We start from the raw sequence: 26,155 nt of genomic DNA on the forward strand, positions 1-26,155 counted from the left end.
TAAGAGCCTTGCACAGCCAAAAATATTTGTTAATACATTAAAAAATAAAATATGTATATATAAATGGAAAGCAGCTGTGCAGTAGCCCCCACAATGTAAAAATACCAACCAAAACCAAAAAAACCACATATTCCTCAGTAACAAATGTCAAAACACGGTCATCTGCAAACTATTCCACCATCATCCTCTCGTCTCAAAGCACATGCCTATCAGCACCCACTGGGTATAGTTTCCCTGTCTTTTGCCATTGTGCTGAAACCCAGCCACCCAGGAACTGAGTAAACACACAGCAGGCTTGAAGCGTCAGGCTGGCTGGTGCTATGGACAATAGTCCAGAGCTGCTCAGAAACAGACAAATACCTGGTCAGCAGGAGTAAGGGTAACATCAGAGAAACACAAGTTGATAACACCAATGTGTCTTGCTGATTCAGTAGTTAGGACCTATTCCTAGGGGCACTTCAGTGCTGTCAGTTTTCCTGACCCAGTTAATACACTTCAGTTCCGCAGTCTTCATGTTCCATCGGACTGCTACAAGAAATGCCAGACAAGCCAGACCAGCTCCTTTTCTGTTTTAAACCTGGTCAGGGTCCTCTCTGTCTGACTTTGCTCAGGTAAGTGGATAAAGATGGTGCTCATCTATTCTGTACATCTGCAGGGCAAATGTGGTCCTGTGGTCCACTGTGCTTCAAGGCTACTGGAGTCATAGTACTCTGAATATCCAACAACTTGGTGATTTTTTTTTCTGATGGACTCCCTCTTTGTACTCCCCAAGGAGGTTTGTACTGTGTCTGTCTAGGCCTTAAAACCAAACCGAAACAAAATAAAACAAACCCCCCCAAACAAACTCCCCAAACCACACAAACAAACAAACCCCAAAAAACCCCAAAAGGCAAAACCCATGACAAATCAACAAAGTTTTTGCATAAAAGCCTACATTTCAGATTATTACCTTGGAGTCCCAGTACACTCCATTGCAATTAACCTTTTGATAACACTATGCTGTGCTATCTGTCAAATGACAAGGCATGCCAAGGGTTGCTATTTTAAACATCTAAAGTGGGGTATCTTGAGGCTTCAGCAATCTATGTTCAAGGGCTGTGAAAATCCTTCTTTTGCACTGGGACACCTCTTTAATTAGCCAGTGTCACCAGAATGCCTCTGCCTGGGCACTCACTGATGTGCCTTCTCCAAGTCATCACCCCATGGCTTTCACAAACCGCATGAGCAGCCTCACTCTCCAGCTGTTCCTGGTGCCAGGGTTGCATACAGACACTTCACTCCTTTCCCACAGGAAAATATATTGATATAGATACAAAGAATAAAATTTACTTCTCACAGATATGTGTTTGATTCTTCTATTTCCTTGCTTTACACTCTTGACTGTCCCTGATTTTTCTGTGATCTTAAGTCAGAGCTGTTTGGCAGACCTAGGATTTTTTGGTGACATCTTAGGATCATTGATCATCTCTTTCCTTATGCAGTTAGTGTGTTCTTTCTTAGCTGGTTATAGAGTTGCTTCAGTCTTGAGAAGAAACACCCTCTCTGAACCCCCTGCTACCAAGCATTCACTTTTCTGACTCTTTTTGCACTAGTAATCGCTTTTTTTCAATTCCCCTTTATGAGAAATATAATTTCTTCATACCCTTCCTATATATTCCTTCCATCCCTCAGCTCTCATTCTAGGCCCAAATAAGATGGACAAAGATTGCTTTTTATCTAAGATGCAGAGAGTTCAGGTTCATATCACAATCATTTTAACAGTTAATTTTGGATACATGCTGATGCAATTCCCTTTTCCTCTACTACAGCAATTACTTGTCAGTAACAGAGGCAGTTGTAAGAACACAGACACAGATATCAAACAGGGATTTCTCAATTGTGTGTAGACAAATTTTCAAATCATCCTCTCACCAACGGTCTCAATTTTTCGTTTTGTATCTGTTCAGCAGTGAAGTCCCTTGAAATGTTTTTAATTAATAATTTTTAAGTGCTGCTGTGAAGCAGCGGAAATGGCAGATGAGAGGTCATGTCGGTTTTGTAGCTCGTGTCTCAGATGGAGTCCTATAAACCTTTCTCAGCTGCTAAGGATTCTAATCTTTCATATGCGGTAGAAGAGCTACAGCAAGCATGAGCCAAGCCTGCTGTGGATATACAATCCTCCATCTTTATCATCAAACCCTGCAAAGTCCAGTCATGAAGAGACATACAAGGCTACTAGAAACTTGCTTTTTTATTTTAATATAAACCAAATTTGTCAGTTTTGGGCAATAACATTTATAGCTGAGGATTAGTTTGAAATAACTGAAATAATGTTAATCATGTAAACAGTTAATATGGATCCAAAAATATGTTAGGAAAGTGAGATAATTTTTAATTTACCTATCTTTCCAGGGTATACTTACAGATTCTCCATGAATACTCTCAAAATATAGTAGACATTTCTGAAGATTGATTTTTTCCAAAGCCATTTGCTTTTTTGTCATATCCTATTTAAAAAAGTTATTTATAAGATTATGAGTCAGGCTTTCATCACAAGGGTACAGGTACTTATCTGTTTAATAATCTCTTCTCCCCAGATAAAGACTGGTAATTAATTCTGTTTCTGTCCACAGTGAGGTCAATGAGGACTTGGCATTAACTCAGCAAGAACAGAGCCCAGATTTACATGACTGAAGTTTTAAATGAATCCAAGTACATGTCACCAACTCAAGGCCTAATGCAAAGCTGATGAGAGCTACAGAGATCCTTCCACTGAGTAGGCTTTAGGTTAGGCCTTTACCAGAGTAACATACTCTGAATTTAGTTTGGCCAAAGCGGAGTCTTGGGAGCCTGAACTAGTGCTCATTCTGGAGAAAGATGCAGGAATAAAAGTGAACTGAAAGGCTGGAATTTTATTTTTCTTAATTGACATTATATAAAGCACTTGAGTGCTTTGGTTTCCTCCAAAATTACTGTTCTACAAAAGCTATTTAGAAAGCTTAAAGTCAGGAAGTGGTATTAGGCTATTGACAGAACACTGCACACTTAGCTGTAAAGTTTCCAAGGGTACAAACTATGGTCTTAGTCAATAAGGCAAAAATCTTGGTGTGTTGCTAGATCAGAGCCTGCATCTGAAAAAATATTCTGGAAATACTGGCTGACAGAAAGTCTAAACAAGCACAGGTTTTTGCTTGAGTATCACAGCCAAAATGCATGCACATGAAGTATATCTCATTGGTTGGGTTTTGGAAAGGTGGGCTCACAAAAGATGACTGCAGCATATGAGTAGAAAGCATCGACATTGAGGTCCCACAGATACCAGTACAGCACACTCCCAGAATACTTTCCAACACTTAGGTAACATTTACGAGCAATCACCGTAGCTGAACAACTAAAGAAATGTTTTTATCATCCATCCCAGGGAGAAATCATTCAGTGAGATCTGTATGTTATTATTTGCCAAATCAGTTCATCAATCATAGATATAATCCTATGTTACATACTAAGTATGATTGAGTTGCAAAAAATTAGAGCAGTCACCAAATATTCAGACACTTGCAAAAATGCAGAGAGGATACTCCTCAACTTATTCATCAAGAAAGAGAAATAGATTTGCCTTGGTGGGTACAGAATGAAGAACAGAAAACCTCAGCTATGCTAACACAATCTATTTGCAGTAGAGTGGAATGATAGCTTCACAAGAAAATCTCTAAATAGCCAGTCATTGTGACACTACGGTGAGCACCCCACAAGTGCTAAGCATACAAGGAAAAGGTGCTGTCTCTAAAACAAAATGGAAGAATGACCTGCTCAGACAGCAGCAGATCACAGCTGGACAGCACGCCTCTGCAGAACTGCTGTGGGGAAGCTGCAGAAAGTGCAGCCCTTTAGAAACAGCGGGATTGCAGGCATACTCTTTTCCTCAGTTCCAGGTCTTGTTCTGCAGGGCTGAGCACCTAACACTGGTGGTTTATTTCTGTTGAAAAATCACAACATGAATCACTGATGCTATAAAAATGTTGACTTTTCAGCAGTGCAGTTCATCAGTTTTGGTGATATACCAGTGTATGCACAGGTGCCTGCTGCAGGAGAACACAATTTAGCTGGTATTTCTCTCCTCTTCTCCCTTTCCCCGCTCTTCCCAAGAAGGTCTACTGCTGATACTTGCATACTTTCATCTGGATTGCAACAGCAAGGACCATGTGAGACTAATGTCATTTTCCACAGTCCCTGCCAGACCATAACAGGTCTGTATGAATTAGGGCCACGTGTTCAGGGCTTCAGAGGGTGCACAAACACCATAACGCAGGAATGAGGAGAGCGATGGAGGTGGGGGAGCAAGGTGCCTTTCTGCAGGATTTTTTACTAAAAACTTGGGCAAGTATTTTTAATAATTAGCTTCTACTTTCAAAAAATATATCCAGCCTTGAAAAAGAAACGCTTTTGTAATATCAAAGGAGTGCCTTGCAATTAACTTCAGCAGGAGCAAAACCTTTTTTGCTTGCTGTCCAAATGCAAATCCAGTGTAAAACTGCTAATCACATTTTGCATTAAAGGTCTGCATGAATTAATCACTCCAAATCTATCTGGCATTCATGTTAAGAGAAGAGCTGCTAAATAGAATGCAGGAGTATTACAAAATAGATAATTTATTTATTGCTAGTTCTGCAATTAATACAAGGTTAATTCTTTCAAAAAGCTATTAAGCCTGGAGCAGCTGAATGGTTTGGAGGAAATAGGGGTTGATCATTAATATTGATTTTACATAGGAAAAACAATCTCAAGAGGGTTTAGCATTTGGGCCTATTTCATTAGCTCATTTTATTAGCAATCTCGAGGCAGGTTTGTATTCCACTGTTTGAAATGGATGATCATTTCAAAACCAGGGAAGGCAGGTGAAACCACAAACTACAGAATTGCCTGAGACACCTTAGGATTGTAGGCTACACACAGCAGCATGAAATTCAATGTTAATTAAATAAAAACAGTGCTTCATGGCCAAGGAAAATATAAACTGAAGCAGATCAATAATGAGAGGACAGATACAGTCTCAGAAAAGCCTTGGGGGACAGACTGCAAATGGTGGTGCTAAACGTAAGGCAAAGGTTGTTTGCTGCATATGAAGAAAGAAAGAAGAAAGTACAGGTAAAGCTAAGGTAGTAATTTGGTGTTCATAACTTGGGACCAAGGCACACAAAATATTGTGCAGGTTTACTAGTACCATCACTTGGTAGTTTTGACAACTTTACACCTTCCAAGCTCACTGTTGTTTTTCCAGACAAAGGGTACAAACCCTACAAACCCTGAGGACATACAGAGTGGACACACAGGAGGACTCAGAGGTAGCACTGTTTCCATGCAGGCGCTGCGTTTGGGTTCCCAGTCTGACATGGATATCTGATGGCTCATTGCAAAGCAGCATTTAACACAAAACCAGAAAGAAAACTTTTAAACGAAGGCAGGTAGTGACATGACACATTCATGGATTGATGTCATCAGCCAAGGGCCAGTCCAGCTCTGAGCACAGCCCCACTGTGAATGGCTGCATTTGTTGGTGACCTACAGCTGCCATCACAGAGCTGCTGCTCCTTCTCAGTGTGATAATTATGACTCCAGCCATTAAACTCCAAGACTGGCTTAAAAGTCAGGAGTTGGGTTTTGGGGATTTGGTGGGGGTTTTTTTGAGTAATATGATTCATATTATGTCTATCTGGCTTTTGGATCCTGAACTTCTACATCCATGAGCTAACTCTATTTTTTTTCTGAAGCTTTGTGGCTAAAAATGAGGTGAACCAGTAAAGAAATTGCTAGCTCCTTGTGACGCAGAGTAACAGGTGGCAATCCCTTTGTAGGTTACTGAATCATGCACAGGCCAATCCCAGTTTTCTCTGCATCTTGTCATTCAACAACTTTGCTCACAGGCTTTTTTCCAGGAGAGGTGTTTTGTACTGAAAACCACTTCTAAAGGACAAACACTCCCTCCTTTGTGTTTCAGCAGGACTTTAGAGGCTTGCCACAGCTGAACTGCAGGGAAGAACTCAGCAGTCTATTATGGAAACACTATCCTTGCCCTACATAAATAAATCTTGGAAAAATAAACATTTAGCTGCTATTAGTTCAGTGTTAGCTTAGCTCAGATGCTGGCAGATGAGCTAAACATTATATACAAATTAAAATGTTGCCTGTAAAAAAATCTCTACAGTAACACCAAAGTAGCATGCAGCTGACACAAAGCCTTCAATCTTTGCTGTAACCAGCAAACATCCTTGACTGAGTTCACATCAGCAGTGCTATTAAACCTCATTCTCTCCCCAAAGTCCAAGATCACTCAATCAAAACCCTAGCAATTTTTCACAACAAATTCTATCACTTAGAAATAGATCAATCTGACTTCCTATTATTAATTTTCAAGCCAAAGTTTTGTATCAACTGTTACCAAACCCCTTTGCTAGCAGATAGTTCTCTCAACACAAGTTCTCTCTGTAAGAAGAAAATCAGATCCTTAAACAAAGTTAAGTTTAAAATATTAACTTGAGCAAACATTTTGTTTGCATTACAAAATTCTTTGAGAGAATGTTTCAAGCCAGCACTGCCATTGTGCAGGTTTAGTAGATTCTCTCTTGGAAAATTGGAAGTCCAGTTAATTGAAAAACGAGTGGGATAGAGACCCACACCCAACTTACTCTTATAAAAGAGGTTTTCTGGACAGGATTTCCTCACTGACATCTGTTTTGATGTCATCTGATCTCATTCCTTGCATAATGAGAAACAATATATCTAATAAATGAAGTTATTTTCCTACAGTCTGCACTGGTGGAACTTCAGGACTATATACAGTACGGCGTGGTTATGTTGTCATCTTTTGTTTTCTTACAAAGGAGTTCTGGTTTTGAAATAAAGTAGTTTATAAAAAGAAACAATTAAAAAATCAGTCATGTATACAGAGCTGAAGATGTCAGAAGCACGGCATCCTTAGGCATGGTTCTAGTTTTTATAGAGTAACTGGTTGTTTAAGAACCAAGAACAGATGCAAAAGAAAACAATCAAAAACATTATTTCTGCTGAGTAATATCTGCCACTGAAATCCACCATTTCTTATTTCTCACATAGTTTAGTATTTAGTTGTTCTTCACTCCTTGTCCCACTTACCTCCTCTCCTTTTTCCTTCATCAGCTTTAGTCTAAATGTTACTGTCAATATTTAGATTTTAGGTACCTTTGGTGGTGTAACATCAGGAATAGCAACAACATCCGACAGCAAAAATAGCGCCCCCCCCCCAAATACTTTAATGGACAACAGCTTTAGACAGACCCTATAATGTGCCAGAACATAATAATAGGTACTAGTTTAAAAAACAAAACATTAAAATATTACCCAGCCAAGCATGTTCAATGGACTTGTGCCTCTCCCTCTCCAAGAATCATGGAGAACATGGAAGAGCAGAGGCAGTATCAGCACAAGTAAATATACAAGGGCAAAGCATTCTGGCTGGTTACACTGTGCCTGTGGCCTTAGTGCAGTGCTATTGGCTGGGCCAAGGCTTTCAGAATTTCTCAGGTGAGAGGGGACCGTTATTGTCAAAATAGCTTTATAGAGTTTTTAGTCACATTTTCTGTGGGCTCTTGATAGGATTGATTTGTTGTCACCATCTTCTATACACTGGCATATGCACAACCTCATGTAAGCAGGCTTCAGCAAGGCCTGGCAAAGTTTTACACATGCATCTCTGAGCAAAAGCACTTGGCACTACTTGTGGAAAAAACAGCAACAAAAACCCCCCAACCTTCCGCACATCTTTTCGTGTGCACCTCATCACAGAAAAGCCACTTCAGGCTAGAGTTCCCATCTTGTTAGGGAGAAAATGCATTGCAGTGCCAGAAGACACAGGATACAGAAGCACCAGCATACCCTGAAACAGCTACACACTGCCTCAGATGATAACGTTCTGACAGAAACAGCCATACTGGTTAAATACCTTAATAGCCTCAGGAAGGTTAAAGTGCTGTCTTTTCTCCTTTAATCGCCTAAAGACACTGTCCATGGTTTCTTCTACTGAGGGAGCTGGTTCCATGCTTGTGGCTTCTTGTGTCTCAGCCTCTTTAGAAGTTCCAGTGTTTTCAGTATCATTTCTTTGGGGTTCTCTAGAGGTACAGTTTTGCTCTTCTGACATTCTGAGTTTCAGGTCTGAAAGACAAGTAAATAGATTAGAAATGTTCCAAACATGCTTCCTCTGAGAATACAAGAGAAAAAACAACAAAAAATGTCCCTATTTCTTATGTACAATTATTATCATACCACAGTTGGGTAGGAATATAACTGTGCTTCACTTCAACAAGTAGCATTTTCTAGTTGGTTAAAGCAAAACCCAGTGGTGAAGGGATGTGCCCAGACCAAGGAAAATTATAGCCCATATGCACTTCTCTTTCTTTCTCCATCTTTGACATAAAATGTGAAGACTGAAAAGGCACTAGTTTAACCAGTGGGGTCTGTGTAGGAATCAGGGCAGAATTTCAGTGGGAGTGAGGTTAGGAAAGGAGCTTAAAAGAATAAACAGTATTTGAGAATGTTTGTAGGAGGTTTGGTGTGTGGGGAACATGGAAGCAGAACTTCCACCTTCTCACTAAACCTCGGCACTCTCAATTGATTTGATGCCTGGATAAGTAAAAACATACCCAAGCTTGCTGTGTTGCCTGAGGATGCTGTCCTTCACAAACACCTTCCATGACAAGAGGCAGAGACTCTATAGCCTCTGCCCCTACAGCCACCTACCCCACTATGACCCTGGCTGTGCTTGTCTGCCCTCCAGTGCTGCTGTGCAAGTGAAGGCTCTTCCCTGAGAATGGTTTAGAAGATTAAGTTGTGCTACAGAATCTGCCATGCCAGCAGCCAGGCCGCCAAAGCCATGTGCTCCAGGTCTGCATAGCCAACCCCACTCTCCTCTAATGCAAGCAAACCATAACCCTCCCTTCCGCAGGCTGCATTGCCATCCCAGCCAGGCTGCTGAGCTGGTGCTCCCAGGGACAATCAGCCACTCTGCCTAAATGAATTCCTTTCGCAGAAGTGCACCCAAGCAATCTAGGAAAAGCCATATAAGTTGCAGTATGTCCTACCTTCCCAGTCAGCAACATACTGGAGGCATTAAAGTGTGTACATACATCAGTTTGATGCCAAGCCAAGGGCCCTGAAGCTCTAGGGGCATGCACCAAGCAATAAGGAGATTCAATTAAAGTCTGAATTAGCTCCCTTAAAAACAGGCTTTTTTCCTAGTATATGCCTGGCTAGTGAAGGACCTTGACAACGGCAGAATACTGATGGCTCCAAATGTGTTAAATTTCTCAAGATCCATGCAAAAAACAGTAACTCTTTGCTTTTCTTCTTTTTTTTCCTTTTTTTTTTTTTTTTTTTTCAGTTATGAGAAAGGTTACAGGCCAGGATTGTAGGGTAAACCAGTCAGTTTTACTAAACTGATGGAGCTTGAAGTAGGACCTGTGAGCACTGGAGTGTTTTTCCCTTTCAATTGCACCTGTTTTGTGATACTCATGAATCTTGCTTCACTTCAAAGCACTGTCATTTTTCAGGATAATGAAGTCAAGGGTGTTCACAGGATTGAGGCATTTTGGCTGGGAAGACAAGGCTGATCTCTGAAAGTTAGACCACCTGGCTAGCTGAAGCGATGCTTGAGACAGAGAGAGTTTTCAGACTGGCCATGTCCCCTCATTTGCCCTTGCTGGATTTATAAAATAAAGGGGGAAAACAACAACAACAACAAAAACCACACAAAAAAAAACCCACAACCACACACAGAACCAAAACCACAACTCAAACAACAATCCAGTAATTGTGCAGCATAGTATTTAAGGTGGAACTTTCTGGAATCTACTGAAAGATGAATTTCTGATTTTTTATTTAACACAATCACAACCTCTACATCTACATTCCTAACTATATCCACAACAGAGATGAAAGACAATACTGCAATTTAGTTAGTAGCAAAAATCTTTTTATAAAAGGGAATTGATTTATAAGGGGGGGGGGGGGGGGGAGGGAGATAAACTATAAATAGCCTTAATAAAATAAAATATTGGGCTTAGCTACATTCTTCCTGAGGCAAGCCTGTGATAGACCCACAGATATTAATGGAGTGGTATGCAGACAGCCAAGGGCAGAACTTGACCCTTAAGACCAAATCTAATGTCATGGAAAAATCTGTTTTTATGGAAAATAAATAAATAATTAAATAAATACTTCAGGGCTGCATAATCTCAGCCCTAAAGAAACATTTTGCAGTTAACATTTGCAATACTGCAAGGACACTTTTAACTTTGAATTTCTGTATTTCAGACATTCATTCAAATACTCAGAATAACATTGCCCTTTGCATGACTGTTACAGTGATGAGAGGTGTCTATAGGAAGAGGGGGTGTCTTTTTCCCCTTCCCATTTTTAGCTTTGTCATGAAGGCTGAACTTGAATCCCTGCTTTCATGAATCAAGGCAAGCCATGCCACTTAATATCTTTGTTGTCACTGGGATACTAAGTGCCATACACTGTGAAAAATAAGTAGAGCACTAAGGTTAGAAAACTAACTCTGAAATATTCCAGGTGTACTCAACACTTCCAAAAGTGTCAGCAATAAAGTAAAACCACATGCTGTTATGTACCTTTGAGCTGCTTACGACCTTTGGCCAAATCATTCATCCATTTCAGGACTTCTGGATTGGAAGTCTTGTCACCATGAGAAGGCTGAATGTAAAGAAAAAAGGAAGAATAAACCAGAAGGAATTGATGGTTATGCAGTCAAGCAGATAAAAAACTATCCACACAAAGTGTGCTAAAGATATCCCTTGTTCCTGCTGCACAGTGTCATAGTGTCATGCACAGTATTTGGCTTGATCACAGTACCGATTGATCATCAGGTCATGAGAGATGATTCTGCCTCTTTACTGTGCTCTTGTGAGACCCCCACCTTGAATACTGTGTCCAGTTCTGCTGTCCACATCATAAGAAGGACACAGAGCTGTTAAAGCAAGTCCAGAAAAGGGCCACAAAGATGATCCAAGGGCTAGAATACCTCTGCTATGAGGATAGGCTGAGGGAGCTGGGATGATTCAGCCTAGAGAAGAGAAGATTCTGGGGGGACCTCAAAGCTGCCTTCCAATACCTGAAGGGACCCTACAGGAAGGCTGGAGAGGGACTTTTCAGAAGGTTGTCTAGCAATAGGGCAAGGGGGAATGGTTTGAATCTGAGGGAGAGTAGGTTTAGACTGGATCTTAGGAAGAAGTTCTTCAGTATGAGGGTGGTGGGACTCTGGAACAAGCTTCCCACGGAGGTTGTAGATGTGTCATCCCTGGGGATGTTCAAAGCCAGTTTGGATGAGGCCTTGAGCAGCTGAACCTAGTTGAGAAGTGTCCCTGCCCATGGTTGGGAGGCTGGAGTAGGTGATCTTTGAGGTCCCTTCCAACCTAAGTGATTCTATGATTTACCTTGCCTCATTGTGGCAGAGTGCTACACAGATCTGAGCATTTTGGTTCTGATCCTGCCCCAAAAATATTGAAGTCCCTGACTAATTGGATAAGTAATCTTAGTGACTTCAAAAGGACTGATAAATACCTTATGTTAATCAAGTTCCCAAGTGATTTCCAGGATGGTAACCTTAGCACTCTGTCCTTTGCAGGGATAAGCCTAAGCTTACAGATTCATCATAGATTGCCTTGGGAAAGACCACTTAAATTTCAACTGATATGCTTAATTAATCAGGTTTAAAGATCCAGGGCAACAGAGTGATTTCAAAAGCAATAAACAACAAAAGCTTTGTATATAAATTCTTTCCTTTCATTTAGAAAGTGTCTCCAAATTGAAATTAATTGACACTAGGTCTTCAAAACTCAAATATTTAAAATGGCAAAGCAGTTTTGCAAAATTAAGCCTCTGAAGTAGTTTGTTTTCTGGTCACAGTGTGATGACTGTTTAGGAATGGAATTTTACTCCCAAGAGCATATGATGACCATAGGGCAGCATAATTTGCAAATGTCCACCTTGATGAGATTACAAGTGAGATTACAAGATAACAAATTTGCTTAGTTTTTATTTTAATGTAGTCATAAAAGGTGACAAACTTCTCTGTTTCATATTGCACACACACAATGATAGAATCACTGAACATGGAAAAGACCTTTAAGACCACTGAGTCAAACTGTAACCCAAGTACCATGGCCACTAAACTATCATGCAGCACCACATCTACAGCTTCTGAACACCTCTAGGGATGGCAATTCCACCGTCCTCCTGGGCAGCCTGTTCCAGTGTCCAATCTAACCCTCTCCTGGCACAATTTAAACCCATTTCCTTTCATCTTATCAATAGTTACTTGGGAGATGAGACCAACATCAGCCTCACTATAACCACCTCTCAGGTAGTTGTAGAGAGCAATAAAATCTCCCCTTAGCCTTCTCTTCTCCAGACTAAACCACCCCATCTCCCTCATCTGCTCCTCATATGACATCCTCCAAACCCCTCACCAGCCTTGATGCTCTTCTCTGGACACTCTCCATGACCTCAGCATCTTTAACATTATGGATGTTTTGATGTGTTTATATTGCACAATCACAAACCAGCTCAATATGAGCAATGATCTTGAATCCACAGAGCACACCATTGACATCAAACAACCCCCCACCAGCAATACACCACAATATCTATTTCTCTAATTTCTGCCGTCAGCTCCAAATGGGCCCCATGCATTGGAGCTTTACAGGAGTCTGCTTGAATGAAGGAATCTGTGCAGCAGAGAAACTGTTCCCAAGCACATGACTTCTACAAAGTAAGTAAGTAGCTTGTCATCCTTGGATCATTTTGGTTCACAGGTGTCAGCTGCGTGATTCACACTTCTGGAAGATGGGTATTTTGCAACAAAGGTAATCCAAAGAAAATGTAAATTAAGAGTCTCAGAACTACTGCATACACTGAAAGATGATAAAAAGATATTCCCTCACTGATGATTTACCTTTTTGGTTTCTAAAAGTTACCCTCTCTCCTGTTGCTTTTCAAAGTTTAAATACAGTGAGATTCTTAACTGCCTCCTGTGGGATTTCCCATTATCTTTTCAATTATCATCTTACCAGGTATTTTTTTTCTTGCTCAAACTTTTCTTCATACTTCCTAATTTTTCTCTTGAGACTCTGAAGATGCTTGGTAAGTTGTGCTATTGTTTGTGGCTCTTTGCACTCTTCACAGTTGCATCTAGAAGAACTTCTTGACCTGCAAAAGCCAAAACCACTGTAACTGGATCAAAGAACTGGCTGTAACAGCCATGCCTTCTTTCAGGCACACCAAACAATTTCATAGCATTTCAGAATTTGTCACTAGGTTTGTCACAGAATAGAGACAAGCATAAAACAAATCACATTTGCCTGAAGACACCCCTAAGGCGTGCTAATGGGTAAATGCACAGGTTGGCTCCTGGGATCACATATGTGGATGGTTCATTCATGTGACACTCCCAAATCTAGTGAATGACTCAGGCTACTGTTCTATTACCACTGAAATTTTCAGTCCTGTAACTTGATAGCTCCATCTTATGTTCAGACTAATTACTAACTAACATTTAAAACTGTCCTTGATAACTATAATTAACAAAGACTTTGAACACTATTGCACTACCTTATGACTGAAAAACTGCTAGGTCCTGTTTCTGGTATTGGTAATTAACCATATCAAAATATGCTCCAATATGAAAATTTCTCATTTATGACATAAGAGTAGCTGAAAAAAAACAAACATGAAAAGCCAAAGATTATGGACCACACAAAAATTATTTCAAATATATAAGAATTAAATTGGTTTTTTCTTACATCATGAAAGGTTGAGCACTTGGTGGAGAAGGGGCAGACTCTGTGTCTAGATTAAATCTCTGGCTTTGGCTAAAGATAGAGCAGCGTGGTGACAAAAGAGGATTGTCTCCATCTGTAATGTGATAAAGCAATCGACTGGTCCCCAGGGAGTGATGTTCTTGTGGGCTGCTGTCCATATCATTCTGCCAGTCTCTGTTGGCTGGCACAGGCTCTAGAAAGAAAGCAAAAACCAGTGTGGACTGAGGGTCACTCACAAGGTATTTTGCTACTTACATACAAATCTATTCTGACAGAAATATGCAAAGTATAATTATTCAAAGTAAACTTCAAGTAGTTCAGCAAAGTATCACGTGCAGGATGAACGTAATACTGAGGATGAAAAAATAGAAAGGACAGTTACTGGTTTAAGAGAAAGCATTTTTAAGTTCCACAGAAGAGGGTAGATGGTTGTGTTTGTAAACTATGAGGCATTATAGAAAGAAGAAGAATTTCCCAGAAGAGAAGCATTAATTATATTTTCACAGATACGTTTGCTTTTGAAATCCACGTTCCTGAAGATGATGACGAATGTACAAAGCAACTTTAATTTTGTGATTTAGCATTTAGTCCTCTGGTCAAGAGAAAGGCAGATCAAAAACACAGTATGTCCTAATGCTAAGAACCTGCAGCATGCAGTGTGCTGCAGAACTTTATTAGGGTTTGAAGTAAACCAGCCATGGGTCTGAAGAACACAAGGTATGAAAACAACAACCAATAACATTCAAGACAGCCTTTAAAGGCAGTGTGTGCATAGAGGCTATTAAATGGAAACCTCACCTCAGGTGCTTCAAATAGGTAACATTTGTTTTCTACAGATGGTCAAGATAGAAGTCAGAATGATTTATCCTGGACTGAAAAAGTGGGAATTGGTGAACCTCATCACACTGATTGTGTTTATGGCAACATGGAAAATGATAGGCGCATTGAAGAGCCTGCTCCCAGAGAATACCAGAAGTTCATCTTCCCTTTGCTGTAGCTGGCTACATTAACAGGAAGAACCATTGAATATTCTTCCTCACCCTCACAAGTTGAAATGAGTGAGAATGATCTCACTCTGCTGTATTCATATTAAGCAGCACTCTTCTTACTGTGAAAGGAAAATAATGGCTGATTTTATTTTTTAAATGACATTCTGTGTATGATAGGTGCAAGAAAATGTTTCAAATATTTGAACTCAGCTTTTTTGTGGCCTTAGAAGCACTTTTCTTGCAGGAAGCAGCCTGTACTGCTGATAAACTATACATGGTCTCAGAAAGTTCCTCTTTTTCACATTTGAAACCAGACAATTTTACTAGACTCAGGCCAGGCTCAGAAATGGAAGAGAAGTCCACTTTGGAAACTAAAGACCACTAGAAACTAAAGACCACTAGAAGCTAAATGCAAAGGACAAACAATGGGTGGAGCAGCTCCGGTGTAAAATTGAATACACACAGCTGCAAAGAGTTCAAGGAGGCTTTTTTATTCATCTGGAAAATGAAAGGAAGACAACCTGCATACCAGAGGAATTTGTAAATCTTTCCTGAATGCTAGGGTTCTTCCATTTCTTTGGCACTAAGGCTTCCTGACAGCATTGCTCTGCTAAAACTTGCCAACTGGTGCAATTTTGCTATGTCCCTAAGAGAGGTTTTAGCCCCAGCCCTACTATAGATGCATTAAATTACTATGCACTGTCCAGAAGTGGTCAATAAGTCATTCAAGCTGATTAATTTACATGGCCAGAATATCTCAAGATGATGACAAATGATAACCAACCACATTTTCGTTAAAACCTGTGGCCACCACCCTGATTCCAGTTCTGCAGAGATCCTAAACAAGACACTAAGCATTATTCTGAGAGTAGTCCATGAACTGATACAAACACTTGCCCATGTTTGTACCTAATTTTAGTCTCCATTTTTGCCAAAACCAGGGACTAAAGACTTCTCTAACTAAGCCAGTAACTTGCCCCTTGGTCTACATCTACTCCAACTCATCTACTCAGTCCAGCTTAGCACCAAGAAGAGCTCACCACAGGACTTACAGCCATATGACAGCAAGTCGTATCTGTATTTCTGCTTGTGTTATTCTTCAAGTAAAACAATAAAATACTTAAATCTGTTGTGCATGAAAAAGAATGTGCAGATACAACATGTTCATACCTCAACACATTACATCTGTGAATGCCAGTATCAACATTTTTAATGTTGTTAGTGGACACAGTCTCAAGCTGCGCCAGGGGAGGTTTAGACTCAAGGTGAGGAGGAAGTTCTTCACCAAGCGAGTCATTCGTCATTGGAACGGGCTGCCCAGGGAGGTGGTTGAGTCATCGACCCTGGAGGCGTTCAAGAGATTGGACATGGCACTTGGTGCCATGGTCTAGTCATGGGGTATGTGTTTATATGTTGGACTTGATGATCCTCGAGGTCCTTTCCAACCTAAGTTATACTGTGATACTGTGATACTGTAATATGAAGGATACTTAGAACATCTTGTACTTAAGTTCAGCAGCTCACTGCTCAAGTCATATATTTGATGAACACTCATATCCAAAAGGTACAGAAGTCACTGATACTCTTCTTTTTTTTTCTTTTTTAAAACAAACAAACGAGCTTAAGCCCCCCTTGTAATTCTTTATGGCCTCACTTTGCCAGTGGATTTAAGATTTTACCTATTCAAAAGAAAAGTGGAAATGGCTGACTTTGCTCAGAGATAAGAGTTGGTGTTCACCCCTTAAAATCTGCATCCTAAAATACCCTGTTGTTTTACTAGATGTTCTAGCTCCATTCACCATACCTATAACCTATTGTTTCCAATATTTATTGAGTGGGATGTGAAAAATAAATAAAAAGTACATAAAGTATGCAATCATGTTGGTTTTTAAAAAGATAATATTAAATAAAAATAACATTAAGCATTTTATTGCCTTAATATCTGAGTAAAGGCTAATAACTAGAGACACAGAATACATGATTGTGCAAATCTCTGGAATTCCATCCAAGTAGAGGCTGAAATAGCCAAAGGTCCCAAGTGACAACTGTACCTGAACTCAATGTATTAGACAAATTCAGTTGTAATTTAAGAGACAGAATTACAACAATGTCTCTGCAAAATAGCAAGATATTAAAAAAACCACAAACCACAAAGCAGATGTTAACAGGAATGAGAGTACATTATAATCTATTAAATAGGAAAGCTTTAACTGAAGCACAAGTTTCAACCGACAGAGTGACAGAGCATGCTCTGAACTGTGTGAAAGAAATGCTGCATCATCCAACAGTTGCCTGCATAGCTGGAGATAGGCAAAGAGGAGCTAGAAAGGGGTTACACTGAAAGTAGAGGTCACTAACAGTAAGAAGTAAAAAAAATAAAATCCAACCAAAACAGTAAAAATAAGCAAAGGGAACAATTATGAATCATTCTAACAAAGTATGAAAGTACCAAAACAAAGTAAGTTAGTGAGCTACTACAAAAGGAGGAAAAACCCACCCTGCCACAAAGGAAAAGAGTCAGTGCAGATTTTGGGTGGGCTGCAAAATGTCTCTGCTTATGCAGCACAGAGATGAGATCTGTTTCTGCCATAGATCCACATCAATGGACTAGAACCAGTGCAAGTTCCACATCTGTATCCAAGGGCTACTAAAGTATTCATATGAGTTAATGAATCCATATTTTTTAGCTAAAAAAAAAAACCAAACCCAGAATATTTAATAATTTTAATATTCCTTTATCTCTGTAATAAGTTGGAATTCATTAGTTGTGTGATGCAAATTTCAATTACTCAAGTAGAACACTATCCTGTGTGATTTATTAACATTATTTTTAGGTAAATTACTACTGTTTATTTCTTCCTGAAAATTCTCACAAACAGCTGCTGAAATAAGTTCTTCTGGACCCAGCCTTTATTCTGACATAAAATGTTAATTGTGAAAGGATTACTGACCCGTCTGCCTTAGTTTAGACCATATATGGTGAATGGTTTTGGTATTTTTATATTCATGTCACTTGTCTGTAAGATGCATTAGTCATATTGCCTTTGACCTATATTTCACAAGCAGTGATTTCTCTTCTACTGAGCATCACGACTCTGCCAGCCCTATGACTACAAGCTATGAATTGACAAAAAAATTGTGATGAGCTTCAGGGCTATTTATTAGCAAGGACTGGTTTCCATATTGAGAGAAGAGAGAGATAACACACCACGGTTTGCCTGGATGCACAACAATATAAGTTCATGAATGATTTAGATCCACATGCTGTGAAACTCACCTTCGCTATCTCTCTGCTGATGCATTAAATTAAAATCAATAAGAGGAGAAATGAAGTGATATTGCTCTGACAAAAAGAATGACAAAAATAGAATTACATGATATGGCAGGTGATCTCACACACTACAAACAGAGGAAGCAAAGAGCATACATTTACTTGGAAAACGAATTTTTAAAATATATTAAAACTCAAAATTAAAAAAATAATCAGCAGCGTTCTTAAAACCTGTCTGAAAAGCAAGCCCCTCTCAGAGAAACAAGGTTAGAGCCATTCATTTCTGTTCGTTAGCAGGTATCACCTCTTTACATTGCACAGCGTCTGCATCAGGAAATGGTGCTTTGCATTAGCTCGGCAGTTTCCCAGAGGATTGCAAATCTGATATTAAACTGCAAGTCACCAGGCTTTTTTATAATTGCAAATGAGAACACATCGTGACAGGATCGCTCACCTCCACAACTGGCCCCATCAGCTTGCTTACTGGTTTGGACTGATGAAGGGGCTGGGTCCTTGGGTGCCGGCAGCTGATGAGTTTCTTCCTGGGCTGGCAGAAATGCAGAGCACAGATCGGTTTCAAGGGCTTGCAGCTTCAACAAAGAATTCTGCAGACAAAAGCAGAACATTGGGCTAGAGAGAGAACAACAGAACACAGCGATAGCTCTTCAACTCACGGAGCCCATTAGCAGCGCCTGCAAAGGGATGTTCCACCAGCCGCTCTGAGAGGGTGTGCAAGAGATCAAACGTGCACTATTCCACGAGTTTCTTGACTTCTGGTGATTTAAATCCAATTTACATGGATTATTCATGACACGTGGGAAAGAGGAGTTCGTCAGCAAAAAAACAATTTATTCTAGGAAGCCAAAGTGAGATGGTGTCCCTTTCGTTGGTCTTGAAGCAATACATTAAGCAAGTATTTCATTCATTGGGTGACATCACGATCTGATGACATTCTGTCCCTCCCCATTTACCATTCATAAAAAAAAAAAAAAAAAAAGAAAAAAAGCACCACAAACCACCACAAATCTCCCTCATCTCCCTCTCCAACCAGTGAGTGCGGTGTGCAGCAGTGAACAGTTACTGAGAACATGCTCCCTCGTGGGATTCTTGGGAGAGATCTTTTTTAATTGGCTTTTTTAGACATCTTTCTTTATGTAGACATAACTTGTACGTAGGCGGCAGCTGATGCTTCTACAGGGCAATCCTATCAGCTGCTAAGGTAAAATTAACAGATCGTTGTCACTTGCTGCAAACAAATCAATGAGGACAATCCTCATTATCTATAACATCACTTCCAGCTACTGTGTCATGCTTGGCCCATTTCTCATTTTAATCTTTACTGCTGCATGCAAGATTCAGCGGAACATTCTGACACAAGCATCTTGCTGTGATGTAAATGCTGTGAAAGCCCTAATCGCCGTCTGACTGGGCAGAATGAGTCACTACCAATACCCCACACATTCAGTTCCTCTCTCTCAAAGGAAACACAGCTTGCAGCACAAAGCAAAATCACACAAGGCTGCCTTAATAATCACACAGCTGACATACAAAGAACATACACAAAATGTTAAGTCACTCTAATGCTACGTATTTGTGAAGAGCATTTTCTGAAAAATAAATCTTAGGTGCAACAGGAAAAAAAACTTAAGTTTACACCTTGAAAAGGTACTTTCACCTCTCTGTCAAACAACTAAAAACAATTTACCAAGTCATTCAATGAAACAAAGAATTCATTTGAATAATTTAGTAGTTTAATACGTCTTTGCATTATTTTTATTGTAATGCAGCCTTTCCACAAAGCCAAGGGTGGCAGTGGTTTTATATTAAAAAAAAAAAAAGGAAACTAATTTGGCTGAGAACAGCAGGGAAGACTTTCAGCCTCGACCCTTTCATTCCTTTAATAAACTTAGGCAGTGAAAGGCAAGCAGGAAGTAGCTCTAAGAGACACTTCAAAATAAGAAAGCCTCAAAAAGCACAAGATCACCCTAACTAGATCCTGTGACCCTCTATATGCTGTCAGGAGCAGTGCAAAATCTACGCCCTCTTCTGCCATACTGATGAGGTCACAATCAAACACTTGGACTTTAGCATTAGCTTGTTTCAAAAAAGAAATCCAGAAATGCCTTCCTTCTCCTGGTACCAGAGAAAACAGAAGCTCTGGCCATTCCCATCAGAAGCAACTTGATCTTAAAGAACTGGCTTGTGCCATACATTTATTTTAGAATTAAGTGCCTCTTATCTGTTGCCAAGATACATTTTGGACATCCCATCACATAACGTCAGGAAAGAAGTGATTGCAAGATCAAGCACTGAGTCATAATTAAATGCCTAAATGTAACAGTATTCTTTAAAATTATTAACATGATATAGAGCTAGTTTCTATGATCTGGGGCCAAAGATAATTTCACTTTTTCCAGGTACAGGTTGCACTAACCACCTACCATCCCCTGGCCCAGCTGCCATTTGTAAGGGTAATTTATTCATCTTGATTGGATTGGTTGATGGGTTGGACGCGATGATCTTGAAGGTCTCTTCCAATCTGGTTTATTCTATTCTATTCTACCTCCTCTTCATACCTCAGCTTCTCCAGGATTCTTGAATGACTGGCATCTTTCCTTGTAACTTACTGACACTGTTTAGTCTAATATTTTAAGTATATTACTGCTTCAAAGTGATGTGGTTCCTTTGACCTGTCTGCTAGAAATAGAATGCCAGGTGTGCAAATGTCCCCAGCAGGGAGGACATTTACAATGGGCTCTAAAATGGTCTTTTACTAATAATAAAAGACCATCTTAGAGCTCAGTCTATATGTGAGCCAGACAGCCTGTCCAGGGATACCTTACTTAGCTTCCTGCTTTTGATGTATTTAGTAGACTTTTTAACATCACTTTGAACATCTTTTATGTGGAACTTTTGAAGTCTTTAATCCCTCACAGGACTTTCTTCAATTAATGGAAACTGTCTCACCTTCAACAGTTTTCAAACTGCAGTGAATTTTTCTTGTCAAGGGAATGTTGCTGGCTTGAATCATACCCATGGCAGTGTTCTGGGAAGGTGTTTTATGACATAACAGGCTTCATTTTCCACTGCCTCTCATCCCAGCTAGACCCAAAACAAAGTGGCTATAGAATTACCATGACAGGTGTCCAGTGTTTTTAAGTCTTTAATGTCATCTAGCAAAAGATGACTGCAGCACGTACAAACCAGTGAGGGCTCTGATCCCAGCTCAGACTTTTATCACAAGAACTACTGATGTCAAGGAGAACATAGGTGGATGTACCAGAGGAACATGCTGATAAGGGGAACATAGGCAAATGACTGAGAAAAATACTTAACCTTTATAGACTGACTTCAAGCACTTGGAAAACTGTTTCCCACATCAAGAAAACACACTCAGTTTGCATCACTATTTCTTATGACACATTCATATTTACAGCAACTTCTTTATGAAAGCATTCCCACACAATACACTGTTAAACACTGTATTTCAGCTGTGCCTATGGGGTAATTCACCAGCTGGTTTATCTTCAGTTGCTCAAAATGCTATTTTTCACCCACCTGTGAAAGGTAGGTGGATGGTGAATTTCCCGTCACCACCAAATGCTAAAAAAAATCATATAAAAAAGATAGTAATAGAAATACGTTATATAATATCATAAATGTGCTCTTGGCAATGATTTGATCCCAGGAGAAAAAAAACAATAAGTAGTTTTGATCATTTTTGATGCTACCAGGAGATGAATCTGGAGTATGCTTATTCCTGAAACACAGCTAAGTACTATGGGTCTGCCACAGCACACCATACATGAAAAGTCACCACGTATTTATGGGAACACATGTAAGGAGACGTAGGTTTACACAGAGGCCAAGCACAAAGCTGCCCGATGTCTCACCAACTCAATGGGCAATGGGAACATGCCATCATAGTGGGCAATGTCAGAGCAGCTCAGATGGAGTCTCAGATCTCCCGCTTAAGGTCAAGAACAGCACAGCCTCCTGTTTCTGCAACTGCATCCCCAGCAGACCAGGAAGTTGCTCTGAGAGGGGACACAGCTATATATCAGCAACTGACAGCATGTCCTCTGTCCTTAGCCTGCTGACTATCAACTGCCAGCAAAAGGCAGCAACAAGAGAAGTAATTTAAGCTATGGCATATTATATCAACTAATGATCTCAGTTCAAATATTTCACATCTGCTGCTCATTCCAGCTTTACTCTGGTGCCCAACACTAGTGTTTGTGATGCAGTAATTCTGGAACCATGCTAACACAAATGAAAGGGCATACTAATATTTAAAATAGATCCTTAAGTTTCTTTGGAAACTCAGCCACGTAATTTAACTTAGTCATGTAACTTAGCCAGATGGAAAAATCAAATTGTTGACTCTCTGGAATATTTTTTTTTTAAAGTTTGAAGAAAAATAATTAAAAAAAAAAAAATTATAATTATCTTGGACAAAAGCTTATTATATCTTCCTATGTCCTCTTGAAAGAGCTCAAGCTCTTTCCTTGAGAGAACCCCAGACCTACAGTTTTGGAAGAAAGTGAGCCTCATGTTCCTGGTTAAGCCTCATTTGAAGTAACTAACAATTCAAGAGCTGGAGCTATACCAGTTCCACTAGAAGAAGAAAAAAACATCCTGCATTATTTCAGATCAAAGATAATGGAAAATCAGGACATTTAAAAGAAGTCTGAAGAAAAGAAAGAGAGAGTGTGATACTTCTATTTATTATTTTTGATAATGCTTTAAGTAAACGTAGCTATTAAAGTATCAAACTCTTGCCCGCTGGAGAAAACACAGTGCAAAAGGAATGTCATGTGCAGAGGAAATTCAGCCTGTAGTAAAAAACACTGTCTTTACAAACAAGTGAGCCTGTAGACTGTACCACAGTGAACATCTCTCTTTCCATCCAGTGATGACTGAAACTCAGGCCTTAAGGCAAGGAATTACTGAGATGATAGATAAACTCTTACATCCAGAGATAAATACCACACACCTACACTCACATTGCTAAATCCCTCTGGAGAATGAAACACTGAATTAACAAAGTCTCCCAACTGATCTCCAAAATGCTGTGGCAATGTGTGGGAGCTCCCTGAAATAACTTATAAACCTATTCTCAACAGCTCCCTATACAAATGGAGGTCCCTGCATGTGGCTCTGCAGGATCTGCACCCTGTGACATGTTGGTCAGCAGGTCCAGGTGGCCACAGCTTGATGGAAGACAATGTGCCAGGTGAAGCTGGGCAGCCCTGCTCTTTCTATTACTGCACCCAGAACTACAGCACTGCCAAACCTGCTAATTGATCAGTGCTCACTGCGTAGCCACAAAGAGAGCAGACAGCAAACCATGGCAACTGCTTCTAGAAATATTTTCCTTCCCTGATAAAGTATTACCAGTGTCCTTTGTTTCATCTTTGTGGACATCCTAGGGTCTGGTAAATTTAAAAACTGAGGGAAGAGGGAAAGTGGATGAGTCTCCCTGACCCATTGGCCCTGTCCAGCCTCAGTCGGGAGGCTGACAAAAGGGAGGAGAAGCAAAGCCCAGATGATGCTTTCTGCATAAACTAAAACCGCCCTGTATTAATGATGCAGGCACCCTTAATACTCTGAAACACTGCGTGTGAGGGTGTTTGTTGTTTCCAAGTATTAAGGGTGCCTGCATCCTGCCCCTGGGCATGCTTCTGTGCCTCCAGGATGGGAGGACAGCTGTTGTCCTATATCCAGTTTACTGATGGATTTACTGAATTTATGACATCAGCTCAGGAAGAGAAAGAAAATAATCCAAGCTCTAAGCAGTTAATGACCTTTGAAGTGATTCATATAGAAAAGAAACTGAGCAAATATCAGCCTGTTCAATCAATTCACTCTAAGGAAATGAATGCTTTGACACATCACATTAGAGCAACAATGTATAAAAGCATGCTCCTTGCTTTTTAATCTGAGAGTTCAGGTTTATATAAGATAGAGATATTTTATACAAATGTAAATAACTCTCCATGGCATCCATAATGGCAATATTTGTGCCTTGAGGCATACGACATTTTCAATTCAGAGCTTCCTTCACAGGGAACAAACAAGCAACAATAAGATAGAACAAGATATGCCCTGGGTCTGTATAATGCCATGGATAAGCAGTGAAGAGAAGCACCACTTTCATCCAAGAAGGGAATTAATTTCCTTATGACACACATCCATTTGGGTTTGCAGTAGACCCTCAGGTCTACAATGCAATTTAAGATTTTTTTTGGGGGAAAAAAAAGAACCAGAATGTAAGCCTTACTCACTCCCTACGTATTATTAGCTATTTATTGTAAATTCTGATCTAACTATTTGTTTGAACGTCTCACACTTATTTGTTATAACGTATCCTAACCTTTAAGGAATCCTTTGCAAAAATAGTAAGTGGAAGCTTGTAGATGAAAGCTTTCATGACTATTTGCAATGGGGCTTTACAAAAGAAATGGTAACCTACTGATTTCTCCCAGGACTTTAACTGACTAGACGGAACCTAGCAACACTCCCTTAGGTCGGTGGTGGAATTGCCTTACTAGTTAGCACAGAGATTTTTTAAGTGAGCCGCACAACAATGACACAAATACAGATGAAATAATTCACCATAAGGAGAAGGTTAAGTCTGAATTCCTTTAAAAGGAAGCATTGCGGTTTCCCCCTAATGAATCTCAGACATCTATTAATAGATACAGAGGTTCTCTGGCTGATGGAAACAAACCTGTCTTTTCCACAGTTTGATAGGAATGGGCTTCTCTTCCCCCCAGCTTTTACTTTTTTCCACTGCTGCTGTGATTCTCTTGTCTTGATTTACACTTAAAAATATTGTCTACTCCTTAAGTCCATACCTTTGCAGTGTGCAATTATACCCTATGATAGTATGCTGCTACCTTTTTGTGTGGGAAGTGCTTTATAAGGCTTCCCACTTTGAATAACTGCAAAGCTTGGCATTGGCCTCCAATACACTGCTGACTGTGAGAATCAGGCCCAGGTTCATCCATTTTTTGACATGATCACACAACAGATTCTTTGTGCTCTGCTCTCACATCATCCTCCTGGCATAATCACCATGAAAACAGCTCTTATTTCAAGTGTCACAGTTGTTCTTTGGCTTTTTTGCTTCCCCTCTTCACTCCAACTCTCCCCAATCTTCCCATTTTACAAGAGCACCTCTTAAACTGCATTGTACTATTCAGAGTTTATTTGTGCAGGATGTAGCAACCTTGAGAAGTCCTTATTATTAAACAAAACACAACTGATAGATGAACATTTTTGAGCTGTAACATGAGGGGGAAAAAATCCAATGTTCTTGAAAGATGGCATTTAACTCAGTATTGAATGTTTAATTATTTTCTGAGCAAAACCAGAAAGCAGCATAAAGATGGCATAAATTATTATTTTTCCAATCTCTTGTTTCTGGCTTGTAAACTATTATAAGTACTCTCATATCATATTTTCAAGCTTTTCTCCAAAACCATGACTAGGATCATTCAGTAATAAGCTAACCTAAGATTCTCTATTGATTACATTATTCCAAGAGCTTACAATTAGAAAAAACAAAACAGCAACCAAACATCTAATTAAAAATGTGTAACATCATATTTCAGCTTTTGGTTAAGCTTACCTCATTTAAGATATTAAGTTGTTCAGCTGCTTCTTTGGGTGAAATGCCTGCATTCTGATTTATCCTACAAAACAAAACCAGAATTTTCCCATCAACAGAGTGCCTCTCTGTGCTGCAAAGGTTCCAGACGTTTCATCATGTCTGTACATAAATTACAAGTTATGGGATAAAGCTTTTTTATTAAGAAAAAATAACATTTCTATGAAAGTTACATCTGCATTTTGTATCTCATTCAAAACAACAGTGATTTTACTGGAATCCTGAATGACATATTTAAACTGTGAATGAGGTCCTGGAAAGTACAACATTAAAATTTAGGCTCACACTGTCACGCAGAAAAAGTTTTACAGAAGCATGATCAGCTCTTAGTATCTTGGTGAGCTAATAGGGTTAATGCCAAGAAATAGCTCAG

General features: G+C 39.7%; 1 protein-coding gene across 5 annotated transcripts in view; it reads right to left on the reverse strand.

The window, feature by feature from the left end:
* The window catches only part of FAM13C (family with sequence similarity 13 member C), a 53,808-nt gene that overhangs the window by 5,888 nt on the left and 21,765 nt on the right, over nt 1–26,155 (reverse strand). For 2 of the 5 annotated variants that reach the window (XM_068140054.1, XM_068140053.1), the window contains exons 4-11: nt 25,744–25,807; nt 18,562–18,712; nt 18,114–18,179; nt 13,830–14,040; nt 13,098–13,236; nt 10,641–10,722; nt 7,955–8,163; nt 2,403–2,486 (exon numbers count right to left, since the gene is read on the reverse strand). In XM_068140054.1, the coding sequence (XP_067996155.1) occupies nt 2,403–2,486; nt 7,955–8,163; nt 10,641–10,722; nt 13,098–13,236; nt 13,830–14,040; nt 18,114–18,179; nt 18,562–18,712; nt 25,744–25,807 (1,006 nt within the window). The remainder of the gene's footprint in view (nt 1–2,402; nt 2,487–7,954; nt 8,164–10,640; nt 10,723–13,097; nt 13,237–13,829; nt 14,041–18,113; nt 18,180–18,561; nt 18,713–25,743; nt 25,808–26,155) is intronic. The other 3 variants (XM_068140058.1, XM_068140055.1, XM_068140057.1) reach the window with 2 other exon arrangements.

This window comes from Melanerpes formicivorus, unplaced genomic scaffold (assembly GCF_026170545.1).
Source record: "Melanerpes formicivorus ecotype bairdi unplaced genomic scaffold, bMelFor1.0.p_v2 SCAF_6, whole genome shotgun sequence".
In the NCBI taxonomy this organism is placed as follows: Eukaryota; Metazoa; Chordata; class Aves; order Piciformes; family Picidae; genus Melanerpes; species Melanerpes formicivorus.